The sequence below is a fragment of the Mastigoproctus giganteus genome, chromosome 6 (genome assembly GCF_048544385.1).
Source record: "Mastigoproctus giganteus isolate SK-2022 chromosome 6, ASM4854438v1, whole genome shotgun sequence".
In the NCBI taxonomy this organism is placed as follows: domain Eukaryota; kingdom Metazoa; phylum Arthropoda; class Arachnida; order Uropygi; family Thelyphonidae; genus Mastigoproctus; species Mastigoproctus giganteus.
This window is the reverse complement of record NC_143580.1, coordinates 2,256,000-2,283,111: the sequence shown is the minus strand read 5'-3', so window position 1 is coordinate 2,283,111 and position 27,112 is coordinate 2,256,000. Positions and strand designations below refer to the sequence as shown.

At 39.6% G+C, this 27,112-nt stretch overlaps 1 protein-coding gene across 1 annotated transcript; it reads right to left on the bottom strand.

Annotated features, from left to right (window-relative positions):
- Positions 1-329: 329 nt before the first annotated feature.
- Positions 330-27,112, bottom strand: LOC150083795 (clotting factor B-like; the record flags this gene model as incomplete). Its single annotated transcript, XM_090375358.1, has 3 exons — positions 330-488; positions 15,282-15,442; positions 26,968-27,112. Coding segments are annotated over 3 exons (465 nt in total), but the record flags the coding sequence as incomplete, so codon positions are not given.

The following is a 27,112-nucleotide window of genomic DNA, read 5'->3' as shown; positions in this document are numbered from 1 at the left end:
TTTAATTAGTATAATTAAAAGTCAAACACTTAAATGCTGCAATTGCACCAACTGTTATTTGTTTATTTATATATTTCCATTTGAAGGAATATAATCAATGAAGTACCATCCTTTAAAACGGCATCTAAATCAAAGAGGTGTTTTATAATATTATAGGAGAAACAAGTATTCGAAATAAGCTGCAGTTTTTCTGCCACTGTCAAGTGCTTTATTTACCCAATATATTGAGATGTTCAGCAGTTGCTGTCCCAAACATTTTGTGCCATCTTGTCCATCCTCTCTCTCTCTCTCTCTATCTCCAGCCATTGGAAATATGTTCTACTCTTCAATTATGAGCGGGTGTTTGTTTTTATCCAATTCAGGAACGAGGTCACTCTTGTGTACACACCAGGAAAGCGGGGTTGGGCACATCCGAATCCAAAGGAAACGACTCCCAACACAAACCATCTACTGCCTTGTTTGATCATCAGTGGCCCTCCGGAATCACCCTGCAAAGATACAAAACCTTGAAAGATACAAAACCTTAAAAAATTGTTTCTTTCTTAAATACACGCAATAATGAATCGCTTCCGTGCACCAGCGAATATATTCTGATGAGGTCTACCAGGTTTGGCGATTTCTAATCAAGGAAAGGTAATATTCAATCTAGATTTACGATAAGTCTGTTTTGGCAGTTAGAGCGTTCTCTGTTCTAACTGTCAGTTCCAACCGGCTATGCTTCAGCATAGCGCTGTTACTTCAAAATTTGAAGAGCTACTTTTTAAAATCTGCAAGGTATGGATGAAGGGGACTTAAAACAGGTGGAAAAGCTGATTAGTTTCATTTAAATTTGGAATAAAATATCTTCCTAGCTGAAAATATATGTAATTTTAAAGAATTTTAGATTTAAATAGTAAAGACCTATACAGCCATGGTTAACGAAGAAAGAAGGATGATAGTGTCCCCTATACGTTTATTAGTGCCCTCTCATAATTTAAAAAAAAAAAAAAAAAGGTTTGTGAAATGGAGTCAGATGCACTCAAGGTTGTTCGTACATGTGGGAAAATTTATGGCGTTGAATTGAAAGAGATTGCAGGTTCTAAGATTGCAGGTGCTAAGGAGTCTGATCTCACTGTTGCTATAGAGACTGCTAATTCGGCAAATTTCAAACGTAGATTAAGGAAGAACTGGCTCTCGTAAGCTAGAATTTCAGGAGCTAAGTATATCTTGAGGTAAATTGTCTCTGAGTCAAAGCAAACAATCTTCTGAGGTCTCTATCTCTGGAGGGGTAGGTGAGAAGATGCTGGAATGGGAGGGGGTTCTCTCGGGTAAAGCTATCATGATAACAGAATTGGACAGTGAGGATAATAGGGATGATATGACATTGCACTTTTGACACCGTGTAGGTCTGAATATTCTATCAAAACACTTCGTCAAAGATGGTTGTTCAACAGTGGGGAAGAAAGTTCAGTTGGATCACTGTGTTCATCGTGCAGTAGGTCTCCCGTTTCAAGACGAAATAATAAGAGGAAAGTCAAGATCTATGCGCCTAAACTGATTGGGATAAGGAGTTAGGTAAAGTTAAGAAAAATGTTCAGAGTGATATGGATTTGGCTGAGGAAAATTAAAATTCTTCAGCTGAAATTGAGATAGGGAACGACACTGTCATCGTGTTCAAAAGGAATTAGGAATGAAAACACGAATTTTAATCCTGTTGTCCAAAAACATGACTTCTTCTAGGGAGACGAACTGCCTCCCGCAGATGGCGATTTCGGAGGAGATAATACTCGTAACAGTACAGAAATAACATTTAAATTACGTAAAGATTTGGAAGATTTCCTCTTTGCCAAGGAGTTCAGTGATACTGTCTAGATTGGATTTTCTTCTGGAACTTGGAATACAGAATGAGAAATTTAAGGAACGGATACAATGTATGTATGAATCCACTCAGAATAATAGGCAAGATACGGATAACCGACAAAATCTGAAACTTTACAGTGATGTAGTTAAGAGTGACGTAACTTCTGTTGCAAAGGACGTGGGCTTGAAAGTTAGTTCCTCAACGATGAAGCAGCTAGATCATATGATAGTGAGCATGTTTTATTAATTCAAGCTAATGACTACTCTGTACCTAAAAGTAGTGAAGATGTCCTAATTGCTGTGGATAAGGAAATGAGAAACTCGTTGAGAGGGGTCACGATACGGAAGGTAAGAAAAGTATTTGATCGTGACATTGTTTTAGAGACGCAAACGAAAAAAGAAATAAAAAAAGTTCGAACAATTGACACGTCTTGGATTAGCTTTTGGATTTCCCAAAAGACCTAGAATGAAGTTAATTGTGAAAGATATTAGTAAGGAAGTTCAGAAGGATGAAATTTCTACGTGACACCTATGAGAAAACTCTTTTGCATTTGGGACTGACGAAAGAGGAGATGGTTCCTGAGGTCACTTTTCGCTTCATAAGAAGAAACAGGAGTGATTCCGGGAATAACTGGATTTTGGAGGTTTCACAAAGAATTGGAACGTTTCTAATGCAACAGCAGCGCTGTTTCATTAGAAACAAGCAAAAGCAACAAGTATTTATAAAGATATTAAGGATAAGTATGGCGAACCCCAAGCCAAGCATCGCGGTGGTTTTCTACACGTTAAAGTATGCGGTGAAGTCGCCAGGTGAAGTTCCAATAAATGACGAGATATTATTAAAGTGGAGTGTACATTAAAGTATTTCAACCCTACAAGTAATTCAACCCTACCTAGTGTCACTAACACAGTCTGAGCAACACTTTGACATCACGTTTTCGGGAGATGTGCAATTGGAAGTTCACCCCGGAACCCTTAAGAGCCCTCTCCTATCTACAGTCTGTGGCGTGGAGGCTGAGGCTAGGCGACAGATTTCTGCACATGGAGATGCTCCACAACGTCCAGGAGTTGGATGTGGACTACAAAAAAGTTCATAGAGGACAAATCGTACAGAAGCGCATCATGAGGGAATTGCTTTCGTCTTCAGCCGAGTGAGTGCCATTATTTATTCATTGCGCAGTGTGTAGCATGAGAAAAAAAGAAAGAAAAAAAGAAAAAAAAAAGAAAATGTTCTTTCATTTCCCATGTTAACATAAAATTTAATTGTATGCAATTATATGATTTATGTTGTAATATATGTTTTACGTAATTATTGCTATATTGGTTAATTTTATGTTAAACCCCTAGCATTTTCACTGTTATGGGTATTATTGCATCAAACATCCATCGAATTGTTCACTGCCTGCAATACAGATATTACATTATAGATATTATAGAAGAAACAATAATCTGACCAAGGAAAAGAAGAAAATAAATTTCGCAGATCATCACATTAGCCTTCTTGTAATGCCATACAACACGTGATCGAGAATGGCCAGGAGTGAGAAAGGGTCCATTCGAGAAGAGTCCATCTGCATGTTGTGATCAGAGGTTCTTAGCGGATTCTCACTTTGGCCGTGTACTTAGAAGGACTGTTTGTAAGGAAAATATCAAGCGTGGCTGTATGATTAGGATGATCTGGCATTCTGGTGGGTAAATGAACTGTCTGTGCGAGGTCATTAGTAATTGCAAAGCCTCAGAATCTCAACCAGCTGGGTCTGTGTGACTAGAAAACGGAAGCCAGCTGGAGTTTTGAACTTTAAAATCAACAAGGGAAATTATCTCTAACTTAGGAGCGTTGGACGTGAGGAAGTCATGTTTGGAAGAGAGCAAAACCAAGAGTTCCAAGTGATTAGTGGAGTTGGGAGAACCATAGAAGAAACATATAAGTTTGTCATAATATGGTAGAGAGACTGTAAATCAGAGAAGATCGAAAAGAGGAAATTCCAAATAAGTAAATCTCTGACAGGGAATATCAGAGCAGATATATGCGCAATCATCACGCTTCAAGTGAAACCAATCATACGGGAAGTAATTCGGACAACTGAGATGAGCAGTGTTTGAATCAACCGATAATTGGGATTCTGTCAGAAAAGTACATGGGGTGTGGCAGATTATAAATGGAAATGGAATCATTGAGATTGGAACTGAGATCACGTATATTTGTTAATTGAATGAAGAAATGATTGAGGGGTTTAGTTTTTTCTGCAATTAAGTTTGTTCTATTAGTGTCAGAACACGTGATGTATTCAATAGTGACAAAAGTTGGGGAAGACACGCTCAATGAAGTAATAAAATTTTTGGATTTGATGTACACACGGTAAGAGTACGCCCACTTCTTTGCCATATCAAGACCTCGAAAATACCCCCTACATTCTGCTACCGAGCTATAATTGCATGTGCTGAATTCTATTGAATCCTTTTTAGACCTTCTTACCACCATCACAGCTGGCCTCAGACTGGCATAGACTCGCTTACGGGATTACTCCTCACCATTTTGCTTTTATAACTTGTCATTTGAATTTCGCCTATCCTATCAGGTATGTGCAAGAGTTGAGTGGATTACATTTCTTTTTTTTTTTTTTAATGATCTCAAGCTTGGGCATTGGGCACGACATTGTAAAGGTGAGCTACGGTAGATACATAGTTGTGCCTCGCCTCTTCGTGGTATTCACTGGCACTGGACAGGCTTTCTAGGCGATTGCCTTCCTGGTACCAAAGTGGCCAGAAGGGATTAAACAACACACCAACACTGCAAAAACACGATATTACATACCTTGATGGATTTTAAAGAGTTGTATAATCATCGCAGTGTTCCACGGCGGAAATGAACTAAAAAACATTCTGTTCTGGAGCCGCCTTACATAAGGTGATATACCTGTATACCTCCTCATTATTACGGACCTTGTTTTGTCGTTCACAATGACTGCGTATCCAAATGGCACTGGACTCTTTCAACAAGACAACAGCCCGTATTCCAAGTTTTCCCTCCAAATTCCCCAGACATCAATCCCATCGAGCATCTGTGGTTTTGTTGGAACAGCAAATCCGATCTGCGCGTCTCAAGTACGGACCTTATAGGAGTTACAACACACATTTAGAAATCTTGTAGAGCCCATGCTTCGCCGGATACGAGCTCTTTTGGCTGCATGTGGAGGACCGACCAACATCATATTAGGTAGGTGGTCATAATGTTTTGGCTTATCGGTGTAAATAGCGTATTAACTGTTTTTAATTTCTTTGCTATCACCTTAAGACGAGATTTGCCAGTCTTGGAAAACAGTCGGTTTGTTCTGAGGTTACCAATTTATTTTTGTATTTTACAAAAGACATGAACACGGTATTCCAAGTGTGGTCTAACAATATTCTTATGTAATGGTATTATGACATCCTTATCTCTACTAGCAAATGTTTAATAAATCGATAGGACACCATGGGCCTTCTTGCAACCATATTCATATTCATATGTTAAAATTAGCGGACCCCAGGGTTTCCCCCATTAGCCGCTCGTAAACGTGTTGTGGCGAGGCCAATGGAAATGCCGGCCATGCAAGGCGACCAGAATAAACTTACATCTTGCCACACTTACAGAGGTCAAAGCTCTGTAAGTGCATTGACCTCTAGGTGCAATCGAGCAGAAATAGAAAGGGTATACATATATATACAAGTTAGGTAAAGTATGGAATTGAGTAAATAGAGTAGAAAAGATAAGGATCACAGAGGGACCCCTCATGAAATAGCAGTTAGTAGAAAGAAAAAGGAAGCAGAATAGTATAGAAAGTGGAAGTTGTCTTACTGTAACTTCTTCAAATTCTGAAGAAATGAAATTGTTTACGGCGTATATTTACATCATATAAAACAGCAGAAGTCAAAGAGAGTAGTCGATTGTCCCCTGTCCCCTCCACAAACTGTGAAGAAATAAAGTAAAGTAGTGTAAAGAATGTAATTACATCAAATAAAAGCAGGAGGCAGAGTCCAAACATATCTTCAAACCTTGAAGGGATGCAATTATCTACAACATGAAAAGTTTCAACTGTTCACATGATATGGAAACTATAATATCGGCGTTGGTTTCCAGACACATCTTCAAGCTTTGAGAAAAGCAAGAATTTACAGCGTATTACAGCTTATATGACATTTACCGTTACGTAGTAATTCCTAGTAACAAACGAGACATCAAACAGACACTATAAGACTGTACAAAAATGTCAAGTTAAATAGACAATTCAGTGACATCAATAAACTTCCGATGTAAGTAATTAACACATAGCAGTTAACTGAAGTAAAAAGGTAATAAAGAAGTTTAGCTAACAAACATCATATGAATTCAATTAATACCTCACACAAGACTAACAATTGTGGTCCAACGTTTAGCCCAGCCAGAGCTAGCATCATCATCAATTTAACCATATTATGCCAAAAACATCTGCCAAAGCAACTAAAGAAAAGCTGATTGTAACACCTAGCAAATATATCATCTGTATAACACAGCAAAAAACCCTCGGCTTCCAAAGCGAAAATTCGAAAGGTCGCCAATTTCCCATAACTTCCAGTAGGTGAAAGTTCATAGGAACCCGAGTTAGAATTGTTATAAAGACCCTCAATCAACAATATAAATACATAATATACAAAAAGTAACAAGGTATCACAAGATCTCGAAGGATCAATTCAATACCTCATCAAAAGTCCTATAATCGACGTCCGTATGTGAAAGTTCGAGAGGAAGATGAGCACCACTATGTTCAGAGCTAGTATTGTAAGCAGCAGCAATGACTTCCAGTAGTCGCGAAAGTTCATGCGCACTAAGAGATTCACTAGATCAGCAAGAAACATTACTAAAATTTTTCCAGTTATAATTCCAAGGATGAAATTTTTAACAAACAATTCACCACATGCATATCAAGAAGCTTGTTGCAAATACTCTCTTCTGTTGAAAGCACGATTGGTAAAAAGTATTGAATTTTACAAATACAGTTTGAGAAACAGCCAACACCGTTTTATTGCCGTGAGAAAAGTCATCAACACGATCTGTGGGGGGGGGGGGAGAATGGAAGGAATGTCTTTACTTCTTTTCCTTAGTTTCCTGATTATTATTATTAAATATCTTATTTGTTTTGTTCCATTACAGATATATATATAGACCCCTTTCTTTATACCTCCACTTACACATCTGACTTTGGAGTCACAGGAGAATTCAGGTTCAAGGGAACTTCTCAATTACGTATAATTCCCTTCGGAAAGGCTGAGTGCTCAAGAATGACAAACTCACTAATTAATAAATAACATAGTTTATTTACATATATATAAAACATGATAAAGTGATCAAAAGTCAAGCACGTACTAATATTATTCAATTTTGCCTATGTAGCATCAGATATATATGCGATTTAGCACATTAGTTTTACACTAGAAGGGTTATTTCTTTATACACAACAAACTTAATATCCTTACAAAAAACTGCTATAGTTTCTTCTTTCTTCACACATGAACAATAATTACTTAAGAGGATTAGTTAACACCCTTTCTCCTTATTCTTACCTTAAAAATTTATTTAGGAATTTCACTCTTAACTCCTCATTTAATCAGTGTCCCATTTTGTCTTGGGGAATACAATTTCACTAACTTTCTCCAATCAAGACAGATAGTACATTTGACACCAATTTCTGGACTAATGCTTGTCCCAAAGGGTTAGCTACATTCAGAAGTTCTTTTTTCTTTCTGTGTATTTCTCTACCCTTCCCTTCCAAAATATCTCATACCTATATGTTAGACAATAACTAATAACAAATATCGAATTTCTCTCCTTTGCCTTTCTACATATGTCTAATTATACATTAATCAAAACCCGTAACTATCATCTGACTTATCTCTATATTTATATTTTTGTACATCCTTCCCTTAACATCTTTCTAAACATTATAATAATCTGATATTAGAGTTCCTACAGTCCTTTATTTGTGAGGGAGAATACTATATAACTAGTCACTTACTTAATTTTTACGAACCGAACTTCTCTGTCTTGGCGCCTTCAGCTCCTTGTCTGGGAATGGCATCATCATTTGCCAAGGGCATTCATCTTAGGGCTTCTCGTTTCTGAATGGGCTGTAGTCTACGTCTTGATAGGGCATCACTGAGTCTCTTAGGAATCTATGGGCTGGTCTTCGATACTGCTGTTTAGCTTTCGGTTCATCTACTCTGGCGGGCTCGGGATTACAACTTTACCTTCTCAGCTCACTTATTGCGCATTGGCCTTTATCACTGCCTTCGGATGACGGACTAGGCTTATTTCTCCTTACACTTCACTCATTTGCATACGAGCCACTACCCCATCACCAACCATATGACCAACTACTCGACTGTTCTCCTTTATCATGAAATTCTTTTAGCTCTTGTTAACTTACTGACTGCACTTAAACTTATCTAACCCTACACAACTTATTACTCCATCTTAACTTTGGCAGAACTTTTTCAACTGGCTGACGCTCATGTCTTGGCTACGCGCGCTCTCTTTTTGCTGTCCGAATTTGTGTACCGCTCTTTTGTGCTGGCCCACCTTCGCTCAGAAATTTAACCGCTCGTACTTCAATATTTAAATTTACATCCCGACTATTCGCTAGTGTGGTTTTCGCATGCTATGTCCATCCCCGCTAGATTCAACCTCCCATTTTAATATCAATATTCCTTTCCCAGGCCGTCTGTTTTCTTTTGAAATTGGCCGACAAATCCACAGACACGTGTTACTAGATTGGCACCTACCATAAATTTCTTCGGGACCAGCTATTCAAGACTACCAATCGCTAGCCCTATTGTTTTGGACACAGTATTAGTCTTGTACTCACTTCCTGTTTGTCTCCTGGAGTCTCTGATCAAAGGGATGTTCCGACTAATTCGGCTCATCTTTCTATTGTTCTCGACCGACCCTTTTTGTCGCCTATTTACTGATGGCTCTGCTACCCGTGTTAGACCTTCAGATTTGTTTACGGTACTTGTAGCTGAGTGTTTATCCATCTGTTGCTGGAAATTTCGTGCAGTAATTTCCATGACTCTCCCTTGCCTTCGATTAGCCCTCTCCTTAATTTAATCTCCCCCATATTTTTAACGATCCACTTTGTTCAATTTATTTGATTTGTTATATTTAATTTTTCAATATTCCTGACGTATGAAAGGATTCCTGACGTATCCTTTCTTATTAAATTTCTCAATTTGGGAACGACGATCTGTTATCTTTATATACAATTTACTTGTAAGATTTTACATCTTACAGATCCTCTAAGTTCATCTGGAGGTCACTGTAAGATGAACAGTGATACAGGATGTGATCTACAGTTTCTTCTTCACCACAATGACATAAAGGCGAATTTACCAGTTTAAATTTATACAGTTTGCTGTTTAAACTACCATGACCAGTAAATAAAAACGTGGTATGAAGACTCGGGAATAGCCAGAGGGAATCTTTCTCCACAAACTCCCTAACAACTAGAAAAAAATACCTTTAGTAATTATACCGACATCAGTTGGAATCCAATCCGACTGCCATTTATTGACAAAAAGCATCCGAAGCCTTTTCATTTCTTGGGTTTGCCTATTCTTCAAGTTAAGACTGATGCCACCAATTTTCGCAGGAATTTGTCTCCTATGATGATAAACTAAATATCTAAATTGCACCTGGTACTGTATTGTAAATTTACCAAGGAGCACTCGAAGAGCTGCAGTAGAAGGGGTTTTGCAAGCTCTTGACATCAGGAGCATGGCTGCTCTCTGAGCTTGTTGCAATTGCTTAATCATTATCACTTTATCAGATCTAAAGTCCCAGACACCAGTCCATAGCCAAAATTAACAAAAATATACAGTTATAATATAACCTTAAGGTTCTACTGTTCAAACCCCATTCTTTACGCATGATTTGTCTTAATTTGGCGAAAAGAACTTTGCATTTGTCCTTGACATATTTTACGTGCGGTAAGAAACTCCTTCGATCGTCCAATAGTATGCCCAAATATTTCACTGTAGCACTATATTTGACTACCTTCTCATTATATTTAATGGCAGGAGGACGTTCAGGATCCAAATTTCCCTTTAGAAGCATTTGATGCGTCTTCGTAATAGAGACCTGAAATTTGTGAATTTTTGCCCAGTGCTGTAAATCAGCTAGTACAAGATTTGCAGTATCCTCTAAAGTTTTCCTCGAATTTCCTTTTATCAGAAGTACAGCGTCATCTGTATAAGCAATCATGCCTACGCCTAGAAAACTTTTCTCAACCATATATGGAAAACCCTGTTCCAACACAGGGGTCCCAAAATGTACCCCCGTGTACATCCTCTTGAGACAGACCTTGTAATTTCTTCAAATTCATTTTTAACACTTATAAAGCGATCGGAGAAATAACTCCTTAAGGCATGATAGAGAGGAGCAGACACTTGACCAACCAGTCTACAATGCTCAGAGAACTTCATGTTTGACCGTATCCTAACACCCAAGTACCCTTCCTCCACTACCGGCTTTAGTTGAACTCCGCCAAGTGTATAAGTTATTTTGGAGAACAACAACGTTAACAACAACTCTACCAATATTTACATCATCTGCAAATTTATACACCACGCGCTCTATCCTTTCATCGATGTTATTTAAGAAAATCAAACCCAACAGTGGTTCCAACACTGATCCACTTCTGCCATCAACCCAATCCAAGAAATAACCATTTATCACAATCCTCTGCCTCCTTCCCTGAAGCCATACTGCTATCCGTCTAAGGATTTTCTCTCTGATTCCAACTCATTCCAGCTTATAAATTCATGCGGGACTGAGCCAAATGCTTTGCTGAAATCTAAATAAACAATGTCGATATCAGGCAACAACTCGGCGTTCTTGTGGGCCTATATGAGAGCTTGAAGGACAGGGTGGATGCCCACGAAGAAACTAAATTGAGGGGCCCATCAAGCTCTCAGCTGCCCACATCAACGCCAGAGCTTGCACTTGGGCATCGCGTGACACAGACACAACCCCCAAGGCAGAATGCGCTGGTCCCGAAGGAACTAGTAGTTGTTGGTGACTCTATTGTCAGGGAAACGGGGAACATGCTTTGTAAAAAAGATAGGTGAACAGGACCAGGGTATGTCTGCCAGGGGCAAAGGTTGATGACGTTGTAGAGCGAATATCATCTTTTAAGGGCACAAAAGGTGATATAGTTGTACACGTTGGCACTAATAATATTAAGAGTAGGAGACCGGCAGAATTACTTAACAAGTACAGGTCACTGTTGAACAAAAGCCGAGAATTAGGGTTGAATTTGAAAGTGTCTGCAATTCTGCCCAGACACGATAGGAGGGAGTATATGATGAGAGCATTGTCGATCAATTCGGCCCTGGAAAGATTGTGCAAGGCTCAAGGGGTAGAATTTTTTTCAGCCTGGACTGTACTTGTTAACAGGAGAGATTGCTTCTACAGGGATGGGATACACTTAAATAGAAAGGGTGCAAGAATATTTGCTGATGCTATCGAGGCAGTGTTAGGTGGGTCGGAAAACTGCTAGCTTGGGGGGACACAAAGACCAATAGATTGACAGTAGCCACTGGCAGAGGAGAAAGCGATTCTTGCATTGCTTCTATTAGAATGAGCAGAAACCTGAAAAACAAGATGCATGGTATTTCAGAGACTGCTGGGAGCCATTGCGGTACAAGTAAACACATGGGTTGTGTTAGGGTAGCTAAGAATAGAAACAGGTGCAGGTATACTTGCGTGTACACCAATGCTAGGAGTTTGGTAAATAAATTTGATGAATTTGAGGTATTGCTCAAAACATCAAAGGCAGATATTGTTGGGATATCAGAGACGTGGTGTCACACAGATATAAGGGATGCAGAACTGCAATTTGGGGAGTACAACGTCTACAGAAAGGATAGACAGGATAGGAAGGGGGGAGGGGTTATGCTATTAGTTAAGAAACACATAAAAACCAAGGAAGTGAATCCAGTCGACATCTCTGGACAGTGCAGTGTTGAGTCAGTTTGGTGTGACATAAGCATTGGGAGATCAAAATTGAGAGTAGGAGTGTGCTATAGGCCTAATGACTCTGATGAGTATAATAAGGAACTGTACAGGGAAATAGAGTGGGCCAGTAAATCAGAGAGTCTTATAATGGGAGATTTTAATTTCCCAGATATTGACTGGAATTCGGGGGCTGGTTACTCACACACTAGCAGGGCTTTTGTGGACTTATTGGATGATTGTTTTCTACATCAGCATGTTCGGGAGGCAACTAGAGGGAGCAATACTCTTGATTTGATTATCAGCAGTGATTCTTCATGCTGATAATCAAATCATTTATCTGCAGATTCTTATTAAGAATCTGCAGATAAATGAACCACTAGGTGGCAGTGATCACAGTGTGCTGAAGTGGGATTTACTCAAAGAGGTAACTACCATTAGGGGTAAAGGGAAGGGTTATTGCTTCCGTAAAGGCGACTACGATGGACTGAGACAGTATTTAAATTCTATACAGTGGGACCAACTGATGATGTTACCAACAGCAAATTCAAAATGGGAAGCATTCAAAGAACGTATCTTGGAAGCTACTAGGCTTTACATACCGATTAAGAAATATTGTTCAAGGTTTAGGCCAAAATGGATGTCAGATGAACTAATGAGGCATATGGCAGAGAAGAAAAATGCATGGGATACTTATAAATTAACACGTGACACAGAAGCGTACGATAGATATAAGTTGATATGCAACCAAGTTACAAAGGAGGTTAGGCAGGCGAAGGCAGATTACGAGAAATCTTTGGCAAGGGATGCAAAGAAAAACAGCAAAGAGTTCTTTACTTATGTAAACTCTAGAAGGAAGGGGATGAATCAGATTGGTCCACTTGATATTGATGGGTCAACTGTTGATGATCCTGCTCAGATAGCTAACAAACTAAATGAATATTTTGCATCGACATTCACACATGAGGAGTTATTCAGTAAGGGGAATGCCAGAGGTGTATTCAACTCTAGCAGTAAGCTACAGAATCTTGAAATAACTGGGAGTAAAGTGGAGGAGAAACTGTTGAAGATAAACACAAGAAAGGCACCCGGGGTGGATGGGATCTATCCAGTTATATTAAAGGAGGCAGCAAAGGAAGTAAGCAAACCCTTAGCTATAATTATGAGAGCTTCCTTGGACTCAGGGGAGGTACCCATAGACTGGAAATGTGCAAATGTGACCCCCAATTCACAAAGGAGGATCAAAGGCTGACACAAGTAATTATAGACCTGTGAGCTTAACTTCTGTTCCAGGAAAATTAATGGAGGCACTGGTTAAAGAAGCACTGCAGGATCATTTAGACAAGACTTCAGCTATAGCTCGGACACAGCATGGTTTTGTTAAGGGAAAGTCTTGCCTGACTAATTTCATTGGATACTATGATGCAGTCACAAAGGAACTGGATGCAGCGAATAACTTTGATATTATATACTTGGATCTTAGAAAGGCTTTTGATACTGTTGCACATGGAAGACTGCTACACAAATTGGAGCAGTGTGACATTGGAGGCAAATTGCTGCTATGGATAAAGGGGTGGTTGAGCGGGAGAAGACAGAGAGTGGTAATCAATGGACACTGCTCATCGTGGACTAATGTTATTAGTGGAGTCCCTCAGGGCTCAGTGTTGGGTCCATTATTGTTTTCTGTATTCATAAATGACATTGATGATGGTATATCAAGCTTAATGTCCAAGTTTGCAGATGATACAAAGGTTGGCAGGGTTGTCAAGGACACTACTGACACTATGCTGCTGCAACAGGATCTGGAAAGGTTGAGCAGATGGGCTTGAGAGGTGGCAAATGAAGTTTAACATTGACAAATGTAAAGTACTACACATGGGAAACAGCAACCCCAGAGCAACGTACTCTGTGGTACTACACTGACAGTGGTAGAGAATGAAAGGGACTTGGGGGTGGTTGTGCAGGCAGATATGAAGTTCTCTGAGCAGTGCAGACGGGCTGCAAGAGTAGCTCATGGAGTATTGTCAATGATATACAGGAATTTTTCCAGCAGGGATAAGGAGGTGATTATCCCATTGTATAAGGCGATGGTCAGGCCACACCTAGAGTACTGTATACAGGTCTGGAGGCCTCATTTCAAGAAGGATGTAGAGCTGCTGGAACGAGTACAGAGAAGGGCAACAAGATTAGTGAATGGAACAAAGGGGTGATCTTACGAAGAAAGGCTTAAGTTTTGCAAATTACAGTGTCTGGAGACTAGGCACCAGCGAGGTGATCTGATAGAGGTGTATAAAGCCCTGAATGGTTTAAGCATGCTCAATGCTGATGGGATTCTTCCTCTCGCTCAGAATAATCACCTGAGAGAGGCATAAATTCAAATTGAGGAAAGGCAGATGTAGGATAGACGTGCGGAAATTTGCCTTTAGCCAGCGGGTGGTTGGTTGGTGGAACAGACTGCCATCCCTTGTCGTGGAAGTTGATAGCCTAAATAAGTTTAAAGCTCAGCTGGACAGGTATTTTGAACGAACAGAGGGGTGAAGTGGAAGTGGTTTTTTTTTTTTTTTTTTTTTTTTTTTTGGCTGATGCTGCATAAGCTTGCTTTCTTGCATCAAATGCCTCTACTAATGCTAATGCTAATGTCGAAATTATTCCCTAAATCAGGCTCATGAGTGACCTCTCAAAAGAGATAATCAGAATCAGCTAATTAAAATAGCTTTTCAATAAAATGATATTTTAGTTGCATATAAATATAGTAAAGTAGTCTCACCTTTACTTTTTATTGCAAGAATTGTAAAAGATTTTTCTGTACTTATTTTGTTATATTTGGTGTGAGATTTTTGAATTTAATATTAAAATTGTGCTACGCGGCTTGCCATTTAGATTTTACGATTTCTAAATTAATATTTTGCCAAATCAGCTACGAAACGGGAAAGTTGTTCCCCGTCCTCGATTTAAAGAAAAAATATCGCTTCTTTTGGAAAGAGCGATTTACGTTCGTTTCATAATTCAGTTTAGAAGTTAGAAAATATAAACATAGAGTAATTCTAAGTCCAATTTTAACATGAGATTGAAATATTTCAGCCCAGATATGACAATAAAGTTCCAGAAGACAAGCTGAAAACTATAAATAATGCAGACAGACATCGGTGACATTTAATTGAAACACTCTGTATAAGAATATTGAACATGGAAATAAAGAGAAAAAATGTATGCACATCAGGTTTCTAGGAGCATCTGCAGACTAGTCTGTTAGCAGCATGGTCTGATGATGGGTATCGCTAAGTTGCCTGAAACGTCACCTTTAATGCATAGTAGTTTAGACGAATAGCTTTTAATAAATTATAATACTGATATCACGTGGTATATAAATGGTATTAAATATAGTAATAATCTTAAAGAAAGAAAGTTATTTTCTTACTTGGCAGGAATCTTTTCCTCCTTGTGACAAACCCGCACACATTTGATGGCTTACAATACCATTTGGAAACTTTTCGTTAGTCTTATAAGAAGAGTTGCATAATTTATTTGAAATGACAGGAAGAGTTACTTCTCGCAGAACATCGCTAACATCCGAAGCCCCTGAAACAAAAGAATAACTACATGTGAGTCATGCGACTCATGGGTCTCTCTCTCTCTCTCATTTAAAGTTAATGTTAACTTTTAAATGTCTCCATCCTTTCTTCTTCACTTTTCGTGAAAGGGATCGCCGAAATCCAACGACAGTGATGGGAGTAAATGTCCTTTTTCATAAATGTAAGCTTCAATTTATTTAATCGGTTTTTCCTTCATTCGTTCCATTAGTGTTAAACACAGATTACAAACACACACACACACACACACACACACACACACACACACACACACACACACACACACACACACACACAGAACGCTTTCATTGGAATTTTAAATTTGAAAATGTAATCAACAGATTTTCTCACAAGTGAGTCAAACGAAGTCACCCAAAAAAAAATTTAATCCTTGGACAAGTGAAGGTTTCTGCACTGCTGAACGATGATAATTATTCCTTGGATTGAGAAAAATGAAAAGCTGAAAATTTTGAATGAGGAGTGAACGATCTATATTGGTATTTTAACTTCTGTTGTAGAGGGATCCAACCATCCATCCTACGCCCATATTTTATGTTTTGGTCATAAACAGGGTGACTCTTCGCAGAGGGAATTCCGAGTCGATTCTCAATATCTCATAAAAACAAAAAGGTTTTGAGAATTTCAGATAACTGCAAGTTAAAAGCCAGACAAGATATCAAAGATAAGGAGACCAACACGCTTAACAACGAATTTAAACCTGAACATATACGATTATCAGAAATAAAGTCATTGTTGTTATTGTTATTTTTTTAGGAGCATTAGCAACTAAGGCCATATTGCTCCGGGGATATGCAGTATTCATTCCCTGACCTTTCCGCCTCCTCCGTATTTGGTGGGCACGGGCTTCAACCCCGGTCTAGTATTAGTATTAGTATTAGTAATGGCCGCATGGTGCAAGAAACCCTACGGCTTATGCTACACCAGCCAAAAAAAAAAAAAATGAAACGAACAAAACAATGATAAAAATAAATAAATAATAATAATTAACATAAAAATGAAATTAAATCTATCATCCTATGCGCTTCCCTGACCTGAAGGTACTATCCAGATGACCTTTGAATTTCCCCAAACTGTCAGCCTCTACCACCCATGTAGGCAACTTATTCCAGTAATTTATAACTCGCTGGCTAAAATAAAACTTCCTGCAGTCCAATCTAAACATTTCCCCCCATAACTTGAATTTATGTCCTCTAGTTCTAGCATCATTTATAATCTTGAAAATTTCGTCCTCATTCATTTTACTGATGCCTCTCAGAGCCTTAAACACCTCAATCAAATCTCCTCTAAGGTGTCTAGTTTCCAAACTCTGCAACCCACATATTCGAAGTCTTTCTTCATAAGGACGCCCTTTTGCCGATCTCACCAGGCGAGTTACCCTTCTTTGCACCCTTTCAAGAAGCTCGATGTCTTTCTTTAGGTGCGGTCTTCATACTTGAACACAGTATTCCAAGTGTGGTCTATCAAAAGCCTGATATAATGGGATTATCACGTCCCTATCTCTACTTGCAAAAGTTCGATAGATCATCGATAGGACACCATGGGCCTTCCTTGCGACCTGTTTACAATGCTCAGAGAATTTCATGTCTGACCGTATCGTTACACCCAAGTTCCTTTCCCTCAGGACTGGGTTTAGTTGAACTCCACCAAGTGAATTAGTTATTTTGGGACTGCTGTTTCCCAGGTGTAATACTTTGTTGGATTAAAGCATAGCTGCCATTTTTCTGACCATTCCTGAAGTCTATCTAGGTCTCTCTGAAGAAGCTCAGCTTGACAGTGATCATTAACTACTCTACCAATTTTAACATCATCTGCAAATTTTGACATCACGTTCTCTATCCCTTCATCGATGTCGTTTATGAAAATTAAAAACAACATTGGTCCTAATACTAATCCTTGGGGAACCCCACTTCTTGCATCAACCCAATCTGAGGAATAGCAATTTATCAATACCCTCTGCATCCTGCCCTGAAGCCATCCTGCTATCCATCTAAGGATTTTCCCAGTGATTCCAACCTGTTCCAGCTTGTAAAGCAACCGCTCATGTGGGACTGAGTCAAAAGCTTTGCTTAAATCTAAATAAGCAATGTCGAAATTATTTCCTAAATCCGGCTCATGAGCGACCCTTTCAAAATAGAGAACCAGATTTGTTAAACATGATTTTCCCTTTACAAAACCATGCTGAGTATCCTTGAGAATTTCAGTTCGATCCAAATGATCCTGAATTCCACCCTTGATCATTGCCACCAAGATTTTCCCTACCACTGAAGTCAGACTGATATATCGATAATGTCCCACTTCACTCTTAGAGCCACCCTTATGTATTGGAGACACATTTGCACTTTTCCAATCCAAGGGAATCTCCCCAGAGTCCAGTGATGCTCGCATAATTAGCCTCAATGGTTCAATGCACTCGCTTGCCGCCTCTCTTAAGATTATAGGGTATATTCCATCAACTCCAGGAGCCTTACTGGTCTGTAGGCTCTGAAAGTTTTTTCAATAAATAATGTTGCGAAATTTCAATATCATTAATTACATATTTTTTAACTTCGCTCCCACAATTTCCCATTGCCACAAAAGGCTTTTCATTTGTAAATATCGATGCAAAATAACTGTTGAGTTCATCTGCAACGGCACCTTGTGTGTATTTAACACTATCCCCTTTCCCTTACATAAAGGTCCGATCTGGTTTGTCCTGCTCTTCTTGGCATTTATATATGTGAAGAATTCTTTATCCCCCCTCTTTGCTCTGTTTGCTAGTGATTTCGTATAAACTGCCTTTGCCTGTCGAACCTTTTCTGTGGCTCTATTACACATCACCTTGTAGCTGTTATAGGCTTCAGTACTTTTTATTACTCTGTAACCTTTCCACGCCACCTTTTTCTGCTCAAGTAATGTGGCAACTTCATTATTCATCCAACTTGGAACCCTTCTCGTGGAGTATTTTTTTAATGGTATATACGCATTCAAGGCATCTGTGATTAATGTTTTAAAAGCGTACCACAGTTCAATTGTATTCATTCTCTGCGCGATATCTACCCAGTTAATAGAGGCCATGTAGTACCTTAAGGCATCGTAATTTCCTTTTCTGAAATTAAAACCCATTCCTTTGCCTTTTAATTGTGCTACCGCTCTCGTCATCATCCACCGTAGAACTCCGTGATCACTTCCTGCTACTGGTTCCTCTACTGTCAGCCCTGTTATGTCATCTGATTCATGGATGATGATGGGGTCTAGGATATTCTTTGAATTCTTTCGGTCTAATCAAGAAGCGTATGCTACGCACTGCTGCTCCTTCCCACCTGGCTACGGAAGCGCCTCAAAGTCATTGTACTGGAAACTGGAAACAATTGATCCTAAGAAGGATCGGTAAAGTTGACAGTGAGTTGTATTTTGACTATAAAATCGTAGAAAGTAACAGGAGGCTGGCTGAATCTCATGAAGTTTACCTTCTAGTAGCTTTTTGTAGATCACCGGAAGAAATTATCCGCCCGCGGTGGTAAAGGGGTTTGGTTTAGTTCAAAGCGATATTGGATAGTCACATTTTAACGATACCGAAAATGATCTGGGAATTTTTTTTTTTTTCTTTTATCAGGAAGTGGACTTTTCCACTTCTGATATCATTAGCAGTTCTAATTGTCTGCATGGATAGCACAGTTGTATCATCACTGTCCTGCCCGTACCGGGTGGAAAAGGCACGGGTTCGAATCCCATCGATGAACTTTTATAAGCCTTTTACTCCGTGGCCGAGTTAGTCGGTCTCAGGCATAGACAGCAAGGTCAGCATCTCATAAACGCATGATTTTTCCTTCACCGAAGCAGGCAAATCGACCAGAGAACGCGCGTAATTTAGAGACACAATACACATGGATAGCGGAAGTGACTTTCTAGATGACCCTAATATAACAGTTTTTTTAGATATTCTAATATTAATAGAATATTATTTTTTTCTATTAAATTAAATTTGCTAAATACTCTATACGTAGTATACAGAGCTTCATCGTTTCTTATTTCTGGGTGATATTCAGTTTGTTTCTGATGACTTTGATGTCAGATTTAGTTTTCCAAATTCGAGAGTTCGAATTCTCTCATTTCGTTGGTAACAACCCGACCCTACTGTAGACGCCTAACTGTTCTTTTACTGATTACTGTACTGAAATGCCCGTTGACTTTGTCCAAATCGTTTTTCCCCTAGCAATGGCTAAAAACATCGCAGCTATCTCCGTTATGGTCTGCTTTGCAGCTACATAAAAACTCGTCAGGTGGGTGGCAAGGTTACCTTTTTTTTTTTTTTTTTTTTTTTTTTTTGTATATGTAAAGGGCGGCTCCTAGAACGTTTGTTCAACTCCGCCTCGTATCTCTGTGAAGAACAGTAGCACTACAAATGGGCCAGTCCATGTAAAGCACGTACTGTCTCAAGAGAGACTCTGACCCACCTAATGTTGTCAGAAGGTAGGCCAGGATCCTCTGGGGGCCTATTCCAGAGAGAAGGAAAAAAAATGATCACCCGTGGTGCTGGATTTGGAACCGAAATTATTAAAATAAAACATTTATATAAATAAATAATAAAAATAAATAAAATAAAATGAGTCAAAAATAATAATAATAAAAAAATAAATAAAATAAAATAAAAATAAGTAAAATGGAAGAAGGTAGTGGTGCTGCTAAAAAAAAAAAAAGGAAGAAAGCACTTAATTTTGTCTGCAGGCCGAGGAAAATTTCATTTCTTGAGGATTTGAGTTTATGTATTATTAAAGGAGATCTAACCAGCTATGCATCAGCAGGACCGTTGTGCTGCATCCTGTTGAGATCTGTCGACACTGAACGCCTTCGAAGAAATACGCCTTGAGCGAAAGCCTGAAGAATCTGAAATGACTCCGAGCTTTGAAGCAGAGACGACTCCTGTCCTGGTTGAAAATGAGTAAGTGCTTGAAGAGGAAGTCTGAGATCGTCATACAGGGAGCAACGAAACAAGATGTGATCTCAACTCTCTGGTGATCCACACGAACAGAGGTCTGTTTGTGATAAATTGAACCTAAGAGGACTCTGGTTCATCGATTCATGTCCTGTCAACAGGTGCGACGTGAAATGTCCATGCAGAACCACAATCGAACACGTTTATCAAGGAGAAATGAAACTTGTGGTATAAATTTTCTCGTTTTTGCACCAACCGGAGCTGTATCCCATCGGGACTGCCAGATGTTTACTAACTCGTTCCACAGTCTCCTTCTTTCTCTTTTAGCATCATCTTGAAGGTTGATGGTTATTCCAAGAAATTCGGTCAATTTGCCTTTTCAATCTGTATAAAAATCCTCTATAAGTAACTTGCAAGTCTAAAGGTAATGTTCTGGCTAGTACTTGCAGAGCTTGCGTCGAGACTGTCCTGCCTGCCTTAACTAAACACCGCAAAATGGTTCTCTGCAATGAGGCGAGGTTTGCTTTGAAGTGTTTGAGCCATGCCCTGTCAAACCATGCACCGGCAGCATACGTGATCAGAGGGAGGAAAACTGCATTGTAATAGATCCTTAAAGTTTTTCTGCAGAGTCCCCATTCAACACAGGACACCCTAACAATTGCACCAGTAAATCTACGTATTTTAGATGATAAGTTTGTCAAGTGAGGAATAAACTTGAGACTGGAATCAATTACCAGTCCTAGAACCTTGTACTCTTTAACTATGGGGAGACGAATGTTGTTGATCTTGACCAACGGAGGTCGAGAGATATCCAACTTTGATCCAAAAATCATCATCTTTGTTTTTGACAAGCTGATTTTAAGCTTATTGGCCACAGTCCAATCGTAGAGATCCCGGAGAACAAAATATATTTGCGGTAGTTTCAAGATCGGCCCTAGAGTTACCATTTACCAAGATGATGAGATCGTCTGCATACGCTATTATTTTGACGTTACCGAAAGATCGGGAGAGCCACTGCTGCAGCACCATGTTCCATGTAAAAGGACCCAATATAGAGCCCTGTGGGCACCCTCTAGATACTGATCTTGATACTTCGCTATGTTTAGCCTTGACTATTATGGTTTTATTGGCAAAGTACTTACGGATTAAAAGGTAAAGGTGGTTGGAGCACCTAGCTGATCGCAGACGCTCCAGGACGCTCTCCCACCAAAGGGAGTCGAAGGCGCCCTCGAAATCGATGAAAACTGCCAGGGTATATTTATGTACTGAGTTTTGAACAGAAGAGACAAAGTCCACAAGAGCATCCTCGCAGGAACGTCCGAGACAGAAACCATATTGACTCCTCGAAAGCAGATCCTGTTCTACCAGTAGGTTATTCAATCTAATGGCCATTAGTCGCTCTAGCTATTTACCCAAGTTAGCCAGCAGAGCGAACGGCCTGTACGATCTACCTGCTCCAGGAGGCTTATCCGGCTTTCTGATCAACTTAACTAGAGCGACCTTCCAAATTTCCGGAAAACGTTCTTCCTGAATCATCTGTTGAATAAGTTTAGAAGAACATAAGGTTTTAATTTCAAGACTCTGATAATAAAAATGTTTTCTATAAGATCTAGTCCTGGGCACTTCTGAACATTAACTTTATGCGAGACAGCCTGCAGTTCATCCAACGTAAAAGGTTCGGTGGTTGTTGAGGACACATAAAATTCATTGTCTGATCGGATTTTACAATGAACAGGTAGGTCTGAGGTAGGATCATCCAACGGAAAAAGAGCATCTAAGATTGCATTTGCAGAATCATGCCAGTTCAGTGTTTCCACGGAGTCCGCCACAATTGAGCCAAAAATGTTAGAACAAGAGGTTTTTCCTCTTACAATCTTGTATAGAAGACCCCAAGGGTTAGCATTTCCAGAGGTGTGAACGAAATTCATTCACGTTTCACGCTTTCGAGAGGCAATGGCCTTCACGTAGCTCTTCCTCAATGAAGAATACTGCTGGTAAAAACGATTAACGTCGGCTTGGGACCAGTCTCTATGCCTTTCGTAGTACCTACAGGCTCGATGAACTTACCTTCTTAACTGCGATAACTCCTGCGTCCACCATGAACACGTCTTCTGATTAATCCTCTTTTTCCTGTAAGACTTATATGACGCTTTTATTATAGCATTTTGAATATAGTTCACTTGATGAGAAATAGGTGAGGTTTCAAAAGAAGCAAGTTTCTGTTCGTCAAGGTCCAGAAGAATGGAAGAGTCAAAGCATTCCAGTCAATATTTCTGATAGAAAATCTTATTATTTCTGGCTGTGAGAAAGTGTGTGAAGATGGAACGGTAGAATCAGGGGAAAGCATATAAAAGATGACTTTGTGGTCACTGGTGCACCAGTCCGATGACAAACTCTCACATCGATTTGCAATCGATGTGAGAGTTTGTCATCGTTATATCTATATTAGATTCTCCTGCCTAACTTGAGAAAGTATGAGGATGATTAGGCTTGTTGTGAATTGAAACACAATGATTAATTATGAACTCCTCCAAGAGAAGGCCACGTGAATCTGTAGAAGGGCTGTGCCAAAAGTTTGATTTTGCGTTGACGTCCGATGAGATCAATATATTGCTATTCGGTGCCAAAGTATTTATCACAGTCTCGAGGTGAGCAAGGGAGTGATTAAAGTCCTCCGATGGAGGGCAGTAGAGAGAAATTAAGTAAAAATTCATTACGGAGTGTGTGACAAGAACGCAGGTAGAGAACTGAGTGCAAAAACCATGAAGAACCGTGATGTCTAAAGAGTCATTAAGAATTAATATACAAGATTTGGGATTCTGGTCAACGGGTTGTATTATTCTCATTTTTAACGAGTAACCCAGGATTTTAGACTGTGGTCCAGACTGGACGCGTGCAAAATAAGGCTCTTGTATAGCGACAATGTCGATACAATTTGTCTCGGCATAAGCCTAATCTCGTCAGCTACTGCCCGTTTATCTGCATAATCCTCAGACGGCCTTTCTCCCCCACAGAGGAAACTGGCGTAGAACCGTTTAGAGAGGTAGTGTTGTTTACATTATGTAGAGAGTGATGGGCCAAATTACTCATAAGCGGTCCTTATTTTTGCGGTTTCTAATGCTCTTTTATGTGCAGGACATTCAGTGTCCTTTACAGAATGGCTGTACTCCCGTTTACATCTCTTGCAGTTTGCGCAGCAAGCCGCCTCTTCCTTATGAGGGCATTCAGAGAAAACATGACCCTGCGGGCACAGTGACCGCACGAAGGGGATTCGTGGGAACAAAACTGTGTAGTGTGCCCATATCCTAAGCAGAGGTAACACTTGGTTACAATTGTAAACCGACGGAAATTGTGAGAACACTCAAGATAAGAAAATCCTTTCTTGGGACAGAAGGCGGTTGTACATTCTTGGCGGGAAGCTTATTGCCCAATTCACAAGTGACGACGATCTTGCACAGGTAGTAAATCTGAGAGCAATTTCCTGTTTACATTCCTCTAAGGAAAATCCATAGTCAGCCAAGTTTTTCACATGAAGATTTTCGATTATATCTTCTTTAGTTAAATCTTTTGGAATGTCGTAAAGAAACAAAGACGGGTTTCCCATGCGAGGGCGTCCGAGAGAGACGCCAACCGAAGTAACAGACTCAGAAGCAGATAAATTTTCTAAGTCTGTCTTGGTAGCAGTTTCTACAATAACTCCTTTATTTCGTATCATGCGTAGGGACTTAATTTTAACAGTCTTAAGATCAGACTTGAGGGTCTTAGTAACGAGAATTTTAACTTCGCCACTTGTTTTGCACCCACTGGTGTCTGAAGCTCGAAGAATAATAACATTATCAGTTTTAACTTTCGGTTGTCCAGTCTTTTGTACCGAAATTCGAACGGTGTCTGCATATGATCTAGGAACAGGAGAAACAGGTAGTAACTCAGAATGATTAGGTTCTGAACATGACAGGTGTGGCTCCCTTATCAGCTGAGAATCGAAAACCTCGGATCCTATCAGATCCTTTGATTTCTCTTGTCTGACCGTATCTGAATTCATCACGAATGCCGGGCAGGTATTTATAATCCTATCAAGGAGATCTGTTCTGTTTTGTACCTCCTGATTAAGCGCCTTTAGTTTTTCGTTTTCAATGAGAAGTGACATTGTCACGGTTTCCAAATTGTGCCACTTTTCTCTTAGGATGTTACCAGCTGTTTTAGTAATCTTGTTTCCCTCTTGGGAGAGGAAACCCAGAAAAATCATTATGCAGTTGAAATATGGTTCCCAGAATGACAGGTGCGTACCATTTCAGTTAGCTTTATTTGTAAGTTCAATTCAACTTCGGAGCCTGTATCCAACTTGTCATTCGTTGCCTCCCCCTTGAGATATCACTATCCAACTCTGATTGTATAATTTTAGCCAGTGTTTTTTGCGATGCAGAGTTCTGCAATGAGCATCCAATTCCATCTGTTCAGTGGAAAGAGATTTCTGACGAAAAATTTCATTTTGCGAAGACTTGGAAAGGTTACTTTGACTTAAATGAGGTATCTATATTATCCTATTCACTCCCAAATCAAAATTTTTCCTTATGGCTGTTTGGCTAGAACTCTTGCATCGTCGTTATTTAAATGTATTTCATCATTATAAAATAGATTCCATTTACCTAATAAGGCTATCATGCAGATAAAAGTCCCTCTCCAAAAGGTTTGCAGAATCACACATTGAGGGACATTAATAAAACTTCTGGATGGAAAATCTAAAAAGGATGAACAGAATCGTGAAGGACGAACTCTGCAGAGTTCAAAGGATGAACAGAATCGTGAAGGACGAACTCTGCAGAGTTCAAAGGATGAACAGAATCGTGAAGGACGAACTCTGCAGAGTTCATACATATCGTTTTCAATATATTATTATTATTATTATTATTATTATCAATTCTTTTCCGAAGAAATGTCCCTTTACAGCTATGCAGCTAGAGGACATGCGTTACATACAGAGATGCAACATAAAATACCGGCAAATGCATTGTATACAGAGCCAGATACAATATACGGCCTTAAACAGGCACTGGTGAAGATACAAAAACATAAAGTTACAACAAATAAAAGTGCAACGGATACATCGGAGCGTGGATAGTGCGGCATCACAGAGAGTCCACCTAGAACATGACTAAGGGATACATGTCTGCAAGAATGGAAGCTCTGTATGTTCTGTCCTTGCAAAGTTTCTCAACGTCTATGGCTAATCTATTAAATATCTGGAAGGAGTTATGTGGAAACATGTTGTCCAGGGAGGACATGCTTCGCAGCTTCGATCTGTATGGGGAGGTGTTGGACTGGCATCTTCTCCTGTCGGACGGTCTGGCGATGATATCCCAAATATCGGGTGACTTCAGTTTCATGATGAGATACCTCCAAGGAAGCGTATTAAGATTGGTGACCAGAACAGATTTTGAGATTGTAGGTGTTAGCCCGGAAACCCTATTTAGCCATTTCAAGATCCAGAATTCCAAGGAGAGGAATCTGGCTTGGTATGATGAGGGTGCTGAGGACCATATAGTCAAGGCATATAATGGAATTGGGAAAATGCAATGAAGAATGTATTTGATGATAAGGTGCGGGTTATGGAAGTTGGAGATCTCTTGTTTTACAGCTCATAAAGCCGAATATGTTTTCGTTCGAGTGGCATTAAAGTGAGGCAAGAAGGTGAGGTCTTTGTCCCAGATGATACCCAAATCTTTATGTTGGGTGACTTTTTTAGCTGGAGAGTTCGCTATAATGATGTTCACATCGTTGGTATTTTTCTTCTTGGTGATAGAGAGTTGTGCAGTTTTCTCTTTATTAATGGAGAGTCCAATCGCATGAAGGTAGTTTTCCAGTTCATGTAGCTGTCGGTTGGAGCTCACGGTAATAGACTGGAGAGACTAGGGGCATTTTGTGATGATGAAGACTTGATATCATCTGCGTAGGTGGTAAAACTAGTACGGTTTGATAGGAAGGGTTCTAAAGATGCTGCGAAGAGGGCGGCAGAGAGAACGCCCCCTTGGGGGAGCCCTCTGGAGCACAGAATGTGGTGATTATGGTTTTGATTTCAGATCCATAGGGTCCTGGACTGAAGGAGTTTCCTAAGGAGAACTAGGATGTTACCAGAGATTTTGAAGTAGTTGCACAGTATGGTACATAATGCATGGGTGGACAGATTGTCAAAGGCCGCCTTAATGTCGAGGAACACAATATCCAGTTGCTCTTTGTTGCTTAAGGTACTTTCAATTCTGAACAGTGTGTCCAAGAGGTTGGTGATCGTGGAACGTCCAGGTAGAACACTATGGAGGTTTGTGGCTGAACATGTGATGGGTGAGAAAAATTCTCAGTAAAGCTCAAGAAATCTCAGTAATGCCAAACTCCATAAATCCAACCTATTCCAATTAGTTCGAATTCGGTCTAACAGCATCCTGACTTTTTCTTACCTCATTTTCGGAGCGCAGACTGAAAATACATTTTTGATTTTATAATACATCCGGATTAAGACGAATATTTAAGATTGGGAGAGTGCAAGAATGATCAGAAGGAACATAATTAGTACAAAAGAATTAACGTACCAGAGTAAAGTGCACCCCAGCCTGCGACAGTCACAGTACGAGAAACGTAGCTCGGTTTAGCCATTTCCGAGTTCGGCAGACAAATCACCTTTATTTTATCAGAAAGCTGAATTCGGTTTTTGAGCCGGATCACTGCGATGTCATA